The sequence below is a fragment of the Lutzomyia longipalpis genome, chromosome 1 (assembly GCF_024334085.1).
Source record: "Lutzomyia longipalpis isolate SR_M1_2022 chromosome 1, ASM2433408v1".
Lineage (NCBI taxonomy): Eukaryota > Metazoa > Arthropoda > Insecta > Diptera > Psychodidae > Lutzomyia > Lutzomyia longipalpis.
This window is the reverse complement of record NC_074707.1, coordinates 19,247,915-19,264,050: the sequence shown is the minus strand read 5'-3', so window position 1 is coordinate 19,264,050 and position 16,136 is coordinate 19,247,915. Positions and strand designations below refer to the sequence as shown.

Sequence of the window (16,136 nt, the reverse complement as noted above, 5' to 3'; positions counted from 1 at the left end):
CGCCAAACCATAAACAACTCTCTCACTCTCTCCCTCCGAGCTAAAACCACGTGGGGGGATCCGGGTGTCTCCTCAACCCAGCACTGTTCAATTTGAATAATAATTACGTAATTACAATTTTTGTGAGCCATCATAACGAGGGGAGAAAATCATTTTAGTGGAACGACACCAACACTCCTCTGGCTAAATATTTTTCATAAAGAAGAAGTTCGAAAAAACCAGCCTTCAGTCCAAAGAGGCATTTGGAAGTTATGTTTTGTGGAGAAGTGCAGCAGCAGCTGATGCCATTCCAGCATTAGAATTTACTTCGAAAAAAATGTTTGATGGAAAATTGACGGTGGATTGGTTGAAATTAGGTCGCTTCAGTGAATCTACTTAAGACGAAATGCTCGACTGGTTTTTCTTATACTTTATGTACTCCACCGTGCCACAGCAACTTCTTTGCCGACATTTTCCCCCTTTTTTCTTTTATGCTGCACCACTGAAAGAATCTCAAAAGACTCCGAGACGTATCGAAAGGAGAAGCAAAGAAAAAGAGAGATATTGCATTTGAAAACTAGCCTAGATCTTGCACACAACAACCCTTTTAGCCCTTCGAAACGTGATCGCATGCGGGGTTTTTGGGTGAGAAACCTGAAGGTGAACCCCTCAAATGGTGAGTTGCATCTGCTCTCGTGCACCCTAACGAAAAAAAAATTGAAAAGAAAAATAAAGCAGCAAAAGGGTTGATTTTTTGGCGCGAAACACCTTCCAGTGCACCAAATGGGCTTCGCCATTAACGTAATGATCATCTTAAAGAGTTGTTGGCGTGTGCTCTTCGTTAGAATTGCTTGGTCATCGTCATATATTTGTCTGCCGTGCAATGAATAATTCAGCCTCTAATTGCAATTAACATTTTCATTCTCCGACCGTCCCCATTTGGTACAAAATTGCATTATGCAGACGCCACTGCTAAGACGCTCCCGAATGCACCATCGCAGCCCAGCTACTGTTGAGAATTTTATAGTAGAAAAAACATCTATGTGCGTCCCAAAATGCAATACGCAAACCGCAATTGTTGCAAGAGAAATACATTTAAAATGAAAAGACGAAGGTGAAAAAAAAAGAAGATGAAAAGTCTTTTGTTGAGATTGCATCGAGGAGGAATTATTGAAAAGAAGAGATGGCACTTTTGTGAATGGAACAAAGGATGAGAAGCTCCTCAAGTGTGTGAGAGATGTACGCCAATACTCCTCAGCTGTTTGGGAATGAAAAAAAAAAACAAGGGCTACACTCGTCTAAATGCGAATTGAATCAATGGTAATACATAAGAAGAATTTTGTGAATTTCTTAAGACCACGTATTTTTTTTTGTATATTCATATCATATATTTCGCAAAGTATTGATTAATTTATTTTAAGAGATAATCAAAAAGGGTTATGCAAGTCGACGCTCCCGAAGATTATGAAACATACTCCTGTGTTAAAAGATAGGAATATGGTTCATAACTTCGGACACGTCGAAGTGTTTTATTGAAAACTTGCGAGTTTCTACCAGAAATATACCCTTTCAGAAAAAATATTAACGCTAAATTTTCATTTTAATAATTTCCTCCTTAGACCTGCATAACATAACCTTCGCCCTTTAATTCAAAATTCATTATATCCTTTCAAACGTAAGCCACATAGTATTTGTTGGCAGATGTAATCCAAATTTTTCAAATTGAAGTGGTTCCTTCATTTTGGGTGAAATACAAAAGCGGTACGTAGAAATGAAGCTCATTAGCTGATTTCGAATTTGCATTATTGCAAATCTTTTGCCAATGCAAACCCTTGGACCATCACCAAATGGCAGCCATGCGCAGGAATGACGAGCCTCGATTGCGTCCTTTGTGAATCGTTCAGGAATAAATTTCTCTGGATCAGGATAGATTTCAGGATCATGATGAATTTTATAGACGGGAATGACCATTCGAGTTCCTTTTTCAATGGTGAAACTTGTACCTTCAACTGCGTAGTCTTGTCTGCAAATTCTTGTCAGGATATGCAAAATAGGATACTTCCGGAGGGTTTCTGTTTCACACCGTAAGAAAGCTTTTAATTAAGAAAACAATCTTTTTGCATAATGCAAACTTACCATAGATAATTTGATCAATGTAATTCATTTCCAAGCACGCATCAAAGCTCCATTCACCATCAAATTTGTCAAGTTTTTCCGAAATGACTTCCCTAGCACGATTTTGAATCTCCTGATTCAGTGCCAATTCGTACATTACATAGATTAGAGTGTTTTTTATAAAATCAAATTGAGCACCATAGAAAGTATAAAAGAATCCAATTGTTTCGTTGAATGTTAAATTTCCCGATTGTTGATTTTTCACAAATAATCCTGCCATAGTTATTTCTTCTGAGACATTTTCCGCTACCTGTTGCAGACTTTTTTCCATGTGGTTTGTGTATAGTTTTGCATGTGTGGCATTTGCAACTTTAATTTTAAAAAATCTACACAGGGTTGGAAACCAAGTTGCAAAAAAGAAAAACATCAAGACATTATTCGTCAATTTTTTAATTTCGCCTAAAAGGCTCCGAAATTCCTCTTGATCCTGTATTGATGAGAAAGTCGTCCCAAAGAAAATCCTTCCACAAATTTCCACAGTTTGACGATGAATAAGATCACTAGCATCAGTATCTCCGTCCAGATGTTCTGCCATATGTTTGTGGAATTCCATTGCAGCATCCACCATTGGGGTGTGGAATATTTTAACATTGTTTGACGTGAAAATTTTATTAATTTTCCTCCTGCACATCCTCCATTCTTCACCATTTGTAAAAATAAGTCCTCCTGATAGAGGATCTTCCTTAATATTTGAATAATCAACTCGATCTCTAAAATACGCGAAATCCTTCACAAGGACTTTCTTTGCGAAATCCAAATCAGTTACCATGGCCATTGGTACTGTATAGTCGTAGATTCCAATAAAAGGAAACTTTCCTGCTTTTTTCTTAAGTTCCACGTAGTCAGTCACAAAAGATGTTACCGGATTTTTTGTAAAGTTTAAATTTGCTTCAATGTAGGGTACACCTCGTTCGTTCCAGTACCTCAATCTCTTTATCAATCTCAAAAATCCTCCAAGGAAACATCCCAGGATAATCCCAAAAAGAGTCCAGAACATCTTCTTTTTTGCATAACAAAGACACTACACTGAAAAACTTGCCACGACTTTCTTCCACATCACCAGCACCTAATGTATGTTTGAGGGAAATGATTTCGTGGACAATTTTCCATAAGTATTTATAGATAAAAAAAATTAATAAGAATGACTTGAAAGTAGTAAAAATCGTTGCTAATATGGAAATTAAATTTTTCTCAGGCACGATCTGAAAAACGTGGTGTATCGCTTTTATATTTATACTAGTCAACCCGAGCCCCCAATCACGTGTGAGCAAAATCCATTTTAAGCTATAAAAAGGGGGCGTAGTACCCCCATAGTAGGGGGATGAATAATACGGTACTCCGAAAAATTTTTAAAATAAAAAAATCCCGTTATCTGACCCTTCAGCAGGTAGAAAATGGGAAAAAATCAATTTTTCTGTGGGGGCGCTATAAAGGGGGAAGGGGGCGGAATCCCATATAGCGCTTGTAACTCGAATTGACCCCCTCTACCCCCATACCAAATTTCATCAAGATCGGCTCAGCGGTTTAGGAGGACTTCATGTGCCTCAAACAAACAGACAGACTTTTCAGCTCTATATTAAGAAGACATTTATGCTGTCTTTAAATAATTTGGGAATATATTTTCATGTTAATTTTACAAATCACTGGAATAAAAATAATTTTAATATAAACAATAAATTTTTCTTTTAAATAGTTTTACAAAATTTTGTCTTATTTTTGAGCAAAAAGAAATTTAATTTTTCAAAAATTTACCAGGTTAAAAATGTTATATTTCTCACCTGATAATTTTTTTTTAAATCGGTCAAGCGGTTCAGTCGTAGCAGGCATTCAGTGAGCTATAGTGAAAAAATACATTTTTGAGCCATATCTCAGGTGGTCCTTAACCGATTTGGACAAATTCAAATTAAAATTCAAATGATAACAGCCATGTCCTCTAATTTAAAAAAAAATCATTTGGAACCATCAGGTGGTTCTTTTAAATGTTTTTTTTGGGCTATTCTCTTTCAAATTCTTCCATTTTTTCACTTTTTCAATTTCAAGATTCTGCTCTTGAGTAAACCTGCATAACATTCGTTCCCTAATATGAATAAAATTCATTATATCCTTTCAAATGTAAGCCACATAGTATTTGTGGGCAGATCTGATCCAAAGTCGTCAAATTGAAGTGGTTCCTTCATTTTGGGTGAAATACAAAAGCGGTACGTAGAAATGAAGCTCATTAGCTGATTTCGAATTTGCATTATTGCAAATCTCTTGCCAATGCAAACCTTTAGACCATCCCCAAAAGGGAGCCATGCGCAGGAATGTCGACCCTCGATGGCGTCCTTTGTGAATCGCTCAGGGATAAATTTCTCTGGATCAGGATAGATATCCGGGTCATGGTGAATTTTATAGACGGGAATGACAATTCGAGTTCCTTTTTCAATGGTGAAACTCGTACCTTCAACTGCGTAGTCTTGTCTGCAAATTCTTGTCAGGATGAACAAAATAGGATACTTTCTGAGGGTTTCTGTTTCACATTATAAAGAAGAATAAGGTCTAAAAATTTATTCTGTGTGTTCCATATAAGCAAACTTACCATAGATAATTTGATCTATATAGTTCATTTCCATGCACGCATCGAAACTCCATTCACCATCAAACTTATTAAGTGTCTCAGCAATTTCTTTTCTAGCACGATTTTGAATCTCCTGATTCAGTCCTAGTTCGTACATAGCATGGATTAGAGTCTTATTTATTACGTCAAACTGACCACTGTAGAAGCTATAAAAGAATCCAATTGTATCGTTGAATGTTAAATCTCCTGATTTTTGATTTTTCACAAATAATCCTGCCATCGTTACTTCTTGTGAGACATTTTCCGCTACCTGTTGCAGACTTTTTTCCATATGCTTTGTGAAGAGTTTTGCATGTGTGGCATTTGCAACTTTAATTTTAAAAAGTCTACACAAGGTCGGAAACCAGGTTGCAACGAAGAAAAATATCAAGATATTATATGTAACTTTTTTAATTTCATCCAAGAGGCTACGAAATTCCTCTTGATTCCTTATTGATGCGAAAATCGTTCCGAAGGAAATCCTTCCACAAATTTCCACGGTTTGTCGATGAACAAGGTCACTAGCATTGACATCACCATCCATCTGTCCAACCATATGTTTGTGGAATTCCATTGCAGCATCCACCATTGAGGTGTGGAACATTTTGAGATTTTTTAACGTGAAAATTGTACCAAATTTCCTCCTGCATATCCTCCATTCTTCACCAATTTTAAAAATAAGTAATCCCGATAGAGGATCTTCCTTGACATTTGTATAATCAACTCGATCTTTAAAATACGCGAAATCCTTCACGAGGACTTTCTTTGCGAAATCCAAATCAGTTATCATGGCCATTGGTACTGTATAGTCGTAGATTCCAATAAAAGGAAACTTTCCTGCTCTTTTCTTAAGTTCCACGTAGTCAGCCACGAAAGATGTTACTGGATTTTTTGTAAAATTTGAATTTGCTTCAATGTAGGGTACACCTCGTTCCTTCCAGTACCTCAATCTTTTTATCAATCTCAAAAATCCTCCAAGGAAACATCCCAGGATAATCCCAAAAAGAACCCAAAACATCTGTTTTTTTTTGTAACGAAGACTACACTAAAAAACTTGCCACGATTTTCTTCCACATCACCAGCACCTAATGTATATTTGAGGGAAATGATTTCGTGGACAATTTTCCATAAGTATTTATAGATAAAAAAATTTATGAGAATGACTTGAAAGTAGTAAAAATCGTTGCTAATCTGGAAATTAAATTTTTCTCAGGCACGATCTGAAAAACGTGGAGTGTAAATAAAACATTGCGATTACGCTTTTATATATTTATACATTTATGCTGTCTTTAAATAATTTGGGAAAATATTTTCATGTTAATTTTACAAATCACTGCAATAAAAATAATTTTAATTACAAGAATAAAATTTTCTTTTGAATCTATAAAAGCTCCGGTGGCCGAGAGGGTTTAAGCACGACTCTTGGTCATACCTCCCCGGAGTAGAGGGTTCGAATCCCCCTGCGGTTTTTTCGCCGTTCATGGCCCGTGCTTCCTATCCTCTCTTTCCTTTCCATTCCACAGTTCATCCTTTCCTGCTCTAACGCACGTTTGTGTCGCTTTGAGGCGGAGCCTAACTGCAGCGCCATCTATCTGGTGGAAGATGAAACTACGCTCACCGAGTGCCCAGAACTGTCTCCCGGTGACTGAAGACGATCAACTGCTGGCGGCCTGCGCCTAAAGTTACGGAAGCCAACTTGGACCGACTGACCTCTGCCGCCGACAGGATATTATCATCCCCCCCGTAGCCAACACAGTCTACAAGACTCCGGCGCGGCGTACCGCTCCACAGATGATCTTGCGCGCCCATCGTACATCATAATCACAAATTGAATTTGTAGATAAAAATGTATAGAATAGTGTGTGTAATCAAATGTGGGGTGAGAATAAAGAATTATTAAAATTTTTTGTCTTATTTTGAGCAAAAAGAAATTTAATTTTTCAAAAATTTACCAGGTTTAGAAAAGTTACATTTCCCACCTGGTAAATTTTTTAAAATCAGTCAAGCGGTTCAGTCATGGGAGCCATTAAGTGAGCTATAATTTATTGAAAAAAAAATACATTCTTGAGTGAAATGTTTCAGGGTGTGGTTAACCAATTTGGACAAATTCAAATGGAAACTAGCAATGTCCTGTAACTTTGAAAAAAAAATCATCCTGATCCTGATCCGTCAGGTATTTTTTAAATGTCTTTTGGACTATCCTCATTCATTTCCTTCAATTTCTTCAATTTTAAGAATCTGCTCCTGAGCAAACCTCCATAACATTCATCCTCTAATATGTATAGAATTCATTCATTATATCCTTTCAAATGTAAGCCACATAATATTTCTTGGCAGATTTGTTCCAAATTCTTCAAATTGAATCGGTTTATTCATTTTGGGTGAAATACAAAAGCGATACGTGGAAATGAAGCTCATTAGCTGATACTTAATTTGCATCAATGAAAATCTTTTGCCAATGCAAACCCTTGGACCATAACCAAATGGCAGCCATGCGCAGGAATGTCGAGCTTCGATGGCGCCCTTTGTAAATCGCTCAGGGTTAAATTTCTCTGGATCAGGATAGATTTCCGTATCAAGATGAATTTTATAAACGGGAATGACAATTCGAGTTCCTTTTTCAATTGTAAAATTTGTACCTTCAACTGCGTAGTCTTGTCTGCAAATTCTTGTCAGGATGAACAAAATAGGATACTTCCTAAGCGTTTCTGTTTCACATCGTAAGAAAGCTTTTAATTAAGAAATAAATCTTTTAGCATAATGCAAACTTACCATAGATAATTTGATCAATGTAATTCATCTCCATGCAGGCATCGAAACTCCATTCACCATCATACTTGTTAAGTTTCTCAACAATTTCTTTTCTGGCACGATTTTGAATCTCCTGATTCAGTGCCAATTCATACAAAGCATAGATCAGGGTCTTATTTATTACATCGAACTGACCACTGTAGAAGTTATAAAAGAATCCAATTGTTTCGTTGAATGTTAAATTTCCCGATTGCTGATTTTTCACAAATAATCCTGCCATGGTTATGTCTTCTGAGATATTTTCCGCTACCTGTTGCAGACTTTTTTCCATGTGCCTTGTGAAGAGCTTTGCATGTGTGGCATTAGCAACTTTAATTTTAAAAAGTCTACACAAGGTCGGAAACCAAATTGTAAAGAATAAAAACATAAAGATATTATTTGTCACTTGTTTAATTTTGCCCAAGAGGTTCCGGAATTCTTCTTGATTCCGTATTAATGGGAAAATCGTTCCGAAAGAAATCCTTCCACAAAGGATGTCATGCACAATACAAGGGCGAAGTACCTAATTGAAGGAAACGCAGAAAACAATTTTAACCCACCCAGTCTTGTAGGGAATCAAAAAAGGATAAAGAATCGCCAAAAATATTCACCTTTTTCCACTGGGGTCACAGAGAAAAAAGACAATAAAGTTTTGTAAAAATTCAAAAAAATTGGCCGCCATTCGCCATTTTGTTCATTTCAATGCATGAATCATATGTTTCAATGCTTCGTCATGAGCTTGTCGATGACAGTTTGACATTTCATTTATTTTTTTTTTGGGAGAAAATAAAATAAATTGCGTATTTTTTTTTAGTTTAATTATCGTGCTAAATGTGTTTTACGTGTTGTTCGAGAGTGATTTTTATATCTGAATACCTGAAGGATGAATTCCCGCACAGCTTGTGACCGTCTCAGCGAGCACATCTCTCGTTACAAAACAAAGCAATCCAAAAACAATGGTCGTGGATCGTCTTGAAGATGACTTTTTCACGAATTGAGAGATCCTCTGCGCTGGAATCCTTTGCGTTTCACACCACCACGACGGACAAGACGATGGATTGCTGGTTTTGTGATTCCCTGGATGTTGTCACGCAAAACCTTACGATGTTTCTGGGCACATCCTTTCCCAAGACCTTTTCCACGACCAATGTTGTGCTCGCTGAGACGGTCACAAGGTGTGAGGGAATTCATCCTTCAGGTATTCAGATATAAAAATCACTCTCGAACAACACGTAAAACACATTTACCACGATAATTAAACTAAAAAATACGCAATTTTTTTATTTTCTCCCAAAAAAAAAATAAATGAAATGTCAAACTGTCATCGACAAGCTCATGACGAAGCATTGAAACATATGATTCATGCATTGAAATGAACAAAATGGCGAATGGCGGCCAATTTTTTTGAATTTTTACAAAACTTTATTGTCTTTTTTCTCTGTGACCCCAGTGGAAAAAGGTGAATATTTTTGGCGATTCTTTATCCTTTTTTGATTTCCTACAAGACTGGGTGGGTTAAAATTGTTTTCTGCGTTTCCTTCAATTAGGTACTTCGCCCTTGTATTGTGCATAACATCCTTTCCACGGTTTGTCGATGAACAAGATCACTAACATTGACATCACCATTCATCTGTCCAACCATATGTTTGTGGAATTCCATTGCAGCATCCACCATTGGGGTGTGGAACATTTTGAGATTTTTTGACGTGAAAATTGTACCAAATTTCCTCCTGCACATCCTCCATTCTTCACTATTTTTAAAAATAAGTATTCCCGATAGGGGATCTTCCTTGACATTCGTATAATCAACTCGATCTCTAAAATACGCGAAATCCTTCATGAGGACTTTCTTTGCGAAGTCCAAATCAGTTACCATGGCCATTGGTACTGTATAGTCGTAGATTCCAATAAAAGGAAACTTTCCTGCTTTTCTCTTAATTTCCACGTAATCAGCCACGAAAGATGTTACTGGATTTTTTATAAAATTTAAATTTGCTTCAAGATAGGGTACACCTCGTTCCTTCCAATATCTTAATCTCTTCATCAATCTCAAAAATCCTCCAAGGAAACATCCCAGGATAATCCCAAAAAGAATCCAAAACATCTGTTTTTTTGTAACAAAGACACTACACTGAGAAAATTTGCCACGATTTTCTTCCACAACACCAGTACCTTATTAATGTTTATTTAAGGGAAATTATTTCGCGGACAATAGTATAATAATTACAGACTGACAGATTTTCAGCTTTATATATTAAGGAGATAAGATAAAAAATTTTAATGATAATGACTTGAAATTAATTAAAATCGTTGTTAATGTGGAAATATAAACTTTTTCAGGGACGATAGGTAGGTGATAGGAAAACAAAACATGTTGATATTGTTCACTTTTTTTATCCTTTTTATTTATGGTTTAGGAATGTATTTTTTACTCTTTTTCTTCAGTGTCAAATAAATAGGAATGTATTTTGTTTTTAATTAAACTAAAATTATACGATGCGATATTGTATAAAAAGTACCTACATAAATAAAATAAATCTAATAATAATAATAATTAAACTAATCTACCAATATTTTAAATATCTTGTCCTTATTTTCCTCTCAGCAACTGTACATCACGTGAAAGGCTCAAGGGAACGATTGCATTCTCCTTTGCATCCAAGAAATAATATATATGTATAACTATACTATATAGGAACGCGAAGGGACGCGCTGACCCCAGGGTTTGTGGATGGGCGATGAAAAATGGTGAAGGTCCTATTGTGACACATTTCGAGTGCTTGAGCGTGTCACCGGCATTGTCTACCAGGACACTTTCCTGGGGAGATTTATGGTGCAAAGACAATCAATCGATCGTGAATGTAAGGAGAGAAAATCCATTAGCACGTTGAATGCGCGTGAACAATTCCCCGTATACGCGCGTGAATCTCCCGAATATTGAATGTTTACACAGCCACGCACAATGGGGCTGACATAAATTTCCATCATTTTGTCGCCCTAAATCATTCCTTAGCCCCGGGTTCGTCGCCTTTGGGTGCAGTCTTTCGTTTTCTTTATTATTTTTTTGTACCACGACAACCCTCCGATTATTCCGCAATCTCGCCCGGTCAGTTGTGATGCTCATTGAGGAGGCATTTCTTGGACTTTTCCCATGGTGGTGGCGGGGAGATTGGCTGCAAAAGGGGTCCAACACGAAGGACGTTAAACTCCCGCGTTGGGGTCGCGCGCGCAATGGTGACACAAAGTCGGGGAGCCCGGCTCCATTCATTGAATTGAGATGGTGCAAAAGAAAGAGCAAAGAGATGCGAAACAAGGCGCATCATCCAATAGAAGGGGGTAAGCTGTTGTATGATTTTTGTTTAAATGAATTTCTTTTAAGTTATTGATTTTATTTTTAATTTATGAGTATTAAGTCTAAATTTTGTTTGAAAAAAATCAGTGACAGACGTTGGGAATTGAGAGAAAATATTTTTTCTTAATTGATAATAAAATTTAGAAAATTCCTCAAGAGGACGATTTTGACCATTTTGTCCAATGATTTCTCTCTCATTCATTTTGGACAAACATTTCAATTTGCCCAACACTTTTCTTGATCTCAATGATAGTTTTCTTAAATTAAACAATACCAAATTCGAAAATAAAATTAAAAGACATTCTTTCCATGAATTGCATTACCCCTTTTTGTGCACGCCAACCCAACAAAAGCAATTCCAAACTATTTTTAATGAATTATTGATGCTTTTTCATTTACCCAGAGCCAATTGCCAGTGAATCCAGTTTGTCAACCTGCACCTTCCGCAGACTCACTTTTGCCATCGTTGCGATGATTTGTGAGAGAACCCCCCTTTTCCCATTCCTTTGCAATCCGCGCCGTGCACACACATCCCGGGATTGTCAACCCTCGGCGTGGTTTGGTAAAAAAAGTTGTCGCCAAACTAACAGGAAGTCAACTGTGCGCTTGTCCGCGTAGCCATCAATGTACGCGAAGATATTTGCACGTGAGCTGCCCGACGGTCGCCTGGTGCCGATGATAATGCGCATTGATAACAACGCATTACGTCTCCCTTTGCCAATGTTCTTCTTGGGAAATCACTTGCAATTTTCTCTTCAAGTTTCATTTTTCTTCATTTATTTTGTTGTTGTTTAAGCACAATTAATGCGAGATTTGAATGGAATTTTCGGCGCAATTTTTTTTGGGCAATAATTGTGATATTCAGGGCACAATTTTTACGATTCCCCGAGAATCTCTAAAAACGGCAAAAATTCCACAATGAATTAGTCAATAAAATACCTCATGCATAATGGAAGACATTCAGCTGAAGCAATTGCTTTACTATTGAGAGAATGGAAGAAATCTGAAGAGTAGAGACTTCTGCGGGTGGATTTTGTATGTAGTATAAATTCCCCATCATTGAGTGATCTGTGGCAATGTGGCAATATTGAAGAAATATTTAGATTGGAAAACGTCTTTTTGCTGGGTCTTTATTGGTTTACAACGTGAAGGGATTTAGAAAATTGTTAAGAATTTATATGACGAGAAGATGGAAAACAATAAGTTGAAATCACAAAAAAAACTTTATTTTAATGATTTTTTTAATTTAATTTTTAAAAATTAACAGGAAGCAGTTTTGATACAATTTTTCTTCCAGGTGTAGATATTTAAATTTATTTTAACATTTAAAGAAAAAAAAAGAAATTTCCCACCCTTTGTGACTAATTTAACGCTGCCCGCCCATTTTTCCCTAATTATACTAATTATTTGTCTTTTATTGCCTGAATATTGTTTTTTCAACAAATTTTATTTACTCAAAAACCTCATTATGCAAATTTATTCTGCAGACTTTCAGATAATTTTGCAGAGTTCCTGTGTGAATAATTTCCAGGTAAAGGACAATCTTCTTGGCTTTTTTTCGCTGTTTGTTTATTTTAAAGTCATAAAATTAATTTTTTAAATAATTATTTCCAGGAACTTTGGACACAATTCAGAGGAAATTTTATTTCTTTTTCAAAATTAATTGAGAAATTGATCTTTATGGTAATTTCGCCCAATCTTCACATGTTCTTAACATTCGTGAGAGTACAAAAGAAAACATTAAACATTCTTCCTCAAGATTAGAAAAGAAAAACAACCTTCCTGTCTTTGCAAACAAGCACCTGAATGATCACCAATTGTATTCAATGGATCATGCTTAGAGAACGTTAAACAGTTTCTCCCATAGAACATTTCTGTTGATGGCCAAAAAATTAGGAAAAAGAAAATAAATTCCCCCCGCAGGAGGATGTTGATGAATTTCTTTAAAATAAATTTGTCAGAAAATTAACACTGTGCGTGGGCATTGATGGTGAAATGGAATTGAAAATGATAAAAAGTCCACGCGAGTTTTTAGAGGTGGTGGAAAAATTTCGACGACTGTTTTCTTCTTTTGCACATAATAAGGCCTGTTATGGCAGCCAGCAAGTGGCTCTAATTTATTTGTTGTAACATCCAAACACCAGTAATATTATTCCATTAGGTGGACTAATTCGAGCGCAACGTGCTATGTAATCATTAAAATTAATTCTCCCGCTGGAATTCTCATTGGAATTTCCTTCTTTCAATACATATACAGAAAATGTAATAAACGATTAGATTTGCCATGTCTCTCCATGACTGTGGGGAGGGAGGTGAGGTGGTTAAATTATTTAATTTATTACTTAAATTTTTATGTGCATTTTGGTGCAATTTTTCCTTTTCATTTTACTCGAATTTAATCATGATTTTTAATTAGATGGAGGTAAATGCTCTGTGAAGGCTCCAATGCATTGAGAAAAAAAATGGGGAAAAGAGAAAGAGAGAGAACACAATATTCTGTGACTTATTTTGAAAGGAAAAAGTGCGCCCCTTTAATTGCTCACGATGAATTTAGTGAGGCATCGTAAAAACAAACGTATTGTTGGATGATGAACTCGTTCGGTGGTGCAAAAGAAGAAGACGTGGTTGTGAAGAAGACACACCGAGGCGATTATGATGAAGACGCGACTGAGAGCTGTATGGAGGATGGGTTAATGACCGACACAATGCTTCAGGTGCAGCAACATTGCCAGTGGGGCCCGTCTCTGGGGGCCAATGCAAAAGGTATGATCCACCACATCACAAATCAACACTGACCCCTTCATTTTTCACCTCCCATAAACAAATAAATTTTCCCTTTTCCTTCTCCCCTGGAATTGTGACATGTGAGATTGGGGGCCCATGCGGCGGTTGTCCCAAATTAAATTAAAATTATCTCATACGCCGAGAAAATGAGGCAATTTCTGGGAATTTTGTCAATTTGTTCACGAGTTTTAAAAGTAAATTTACACCACTTAAATTTCAATTTAATTGAAGCTGCGCAAAGGCACACAAAAACGCGGCCTGCGCTTCCCCAAAGCCATTATATACATATATAAGTCGCTTTTGCCTATAAAAGAACCCAAAAACTCGGGGGCCCCTCTGTCGTCGCCATCGAAACAAACCCAATCTTCTTTGAGCCATCCTCATAGAAAAGAAATATTTTAATGTTCCGGAACTAATGTCATATATAAGCTTTGAGATCTTCAATAACTTTTCACTGAGATATGCTTCACGATTATTTCAGGCAAAAACCAAACGTGAAAAAAAGCCAAAGATGAGTGAATAAAAAAAATTTCATTGGCAGTAAAAAAGATGAGCGCGTACGGACTTTCAGTGCTCGCAAAAGTGAAATAAAAATTAATTAACATCCATGTCGTTGAATGAAAATTGCTGTTTTATGGATGTTTAACATCTCATTCCACAATTAATCCACATTTTTGCAATTTATCGAACATCGTTCGAATTCGTTGATATTCTCCAATGTTTTGCAATGAAGAAAAATTTTATTAATAACACTTTGTGCCCCAAATCACGCTAAGTGAGATGAAAAGTTGTGTAGACTGAGGGTGTGTGACTGTGCAGTGTGCTCGATTACCTCGCTGCTATTTGGCACAATTCTTTGCATTATAAATAGTATAAAATTTTGAAAATTTAACACTTTTTCTCAAAAATTAAAACTTTTTCTCTATTTTTCTCTCGAATAATTTGAAAAAATTGAAATTCCCAACATATGCAGATATAGAATTTATCAAGAAAAATTTAATATATTTTATTTTGTGAATATTTTTAAAAAATTAATTGGACAGAGATCCAGAAAAAATCCTCAAATTGTCAATTACCTCTGAAAAATAAGTCAACGGTTATTACAACAACACAACTTTTCATCTCACTTAGCGTGATTTGGGGCACAAAGTGTTATTAATAAAATTTTTCTTCATTGCAAAACATTGGAGAATATCAACGAATTCGAACGATGTTCGATAAATTGCAAAAATGAGATGTCCAACAGAGGCAGGAAATCTCATGGGATTGACTGCTTGGCTGCGGCAGACGGTACTGTGCTACGTGAACAGCCTGAAATTTGCGAGGAGATGAGTCGCTATTTTGCCGGTGCCATCGCTGGACTAACTTCTCATCTGGACGTCCATGCTTCCTTACATTGTCATGAGCGATATGTTACTGACTCTTTTTTTATGAATCCAACTACGTCTCTTGAGGTCCTGGATGTTTTGTCCACCCTCAAGAATCACAAGGCCCCAGGGATCGACGGTGTCACGAATGAAATCTTGAAGAGTACTGCCCACAATCTCGCGAGTGTCCTCTCCTGCTTAATCAACAGATCCTTTGTGACTGGAGTTTTCCCTTCGGCTTTGAAGGTCGCCCTTGTTGTGCCAATCTTCAAGAAGGGTGACAGGATGCTCCCATCAAACTACAGACCCATATCGCTGGTTTCTTCGATCTCAAAGGTCATTGAAAAGTTGGTTCACTCGAGGATGATGAGTTTCCTGGACCGGCAGAGCTTCCTTGCTGATACGCAGTTCGGCTTTCGCAGTAATATGGGCTGTGAGGATGCGGTCTTGCGAGTGTTGGCCGAGGTGTATCGTGCCCAGAACAGTCCAGCGGGAGTGTCTGTCTATGCCTTGTTCGTTGACATCAGCAAGGCCTTCGATTCTGTTAACCACGATGTAATGGGGGCCAAACTGGAGTCTGCTGGATTCAGAGGAGCCCCTCTAAGCTGGCTTATGAGCTACATGACGGGAAGAACCCAGTGCGTCAGACTATCAGACCACTGTGTCGGAGAGCCCACACCTTGTGATCTGGGTGTCCCGCAGGGGTCGGTGCTTGGCCCACTGCTCTTTCTTATCTACATCAACAGCCTACTTGACGCCGAGTTCTTGAGTGGCAGCACCACAGCGTATGCGGATGACGTTGCCATTGTTTATGTTGGTGACTCTGAGGATGAGGTTGAGGCGAAAATGCAACGGGACCTTGAGAGGATCCACAGATGGATGAACTCGCATGGCATGATCATCAGTCCCAAGACTGTCTTTATGAAGTTTGGTTCGCCTTGCCACAGGTGTGCCTCGTTCGTGTCTCACTCGGACGAGTGCTGTCGGGATCCGTCTTCGCGCTGCATTATGCGGAACTGCGTCACAGTTACGGCTGTGGAGGAGTTCAGATATCTCGGTCTGACGTTGGATGGCCGTTTGAAGTGGGCTCCTC

At 37.4% G+C, this 16,136-nt stretch overlaps 2 protein-coding genes across 2 annotated transcripts; both read right to left on the bottom strand.

Moving 5' to 3' along the window:
- Positions 1 to 1,342: 1,342 nt before the first annotated feature.
- Positions 1,343 to 3,530, bottom strand: LOC129796118 (cytochrome P450 6a22-like). Its single transcript, XM_055837855.1, has 2 exons — positions 2,116 to 3,530; positions 1,343 to 2,051 (listed from the first exon to the last, which is right to left on the bottom strand). The coding sequence occupies exons 1-2, from the start codon at positions 3,149 to 3,151 to the stop codon at positions 1,639 to 1,641; spliced, it is 1,449 nt and encodes a 482-aa protein (XP_055693830.1). The 5' UTR covers positions 3,152 to 3,530; the 3' UTR covers positions 1,343 to 1,638.
- Positions 3,531 to 3,748: 218 nt separating this feature from the next.
- Positions 3,749 to 5,860, bottom strand: LOC129796110 (probable cytochrome P450 6a17). Its single transcript, XM_055837842.1, has 2 exons — positions 4,733 to 5,860; positions 3,749 to 4,663 (listed from the first exon to the last, which is right to left on the bottom strand). The coding sequence occupies exons 1-2, from the start codon at positions 5,766 to 5,768 to the stop codon at positions 4,251 to 4,253; spliced, it is 1,449 nt and encodes a 482-aa protein (XP_055693817.1). The 5' UTR covers positions 5,769 to 5,860; the 3' UTR covers positions 3,749 to 4,250.
- Between the last annotated feature and the right edge of the window lie 10,276 nt (positions 5,861 to 16,136).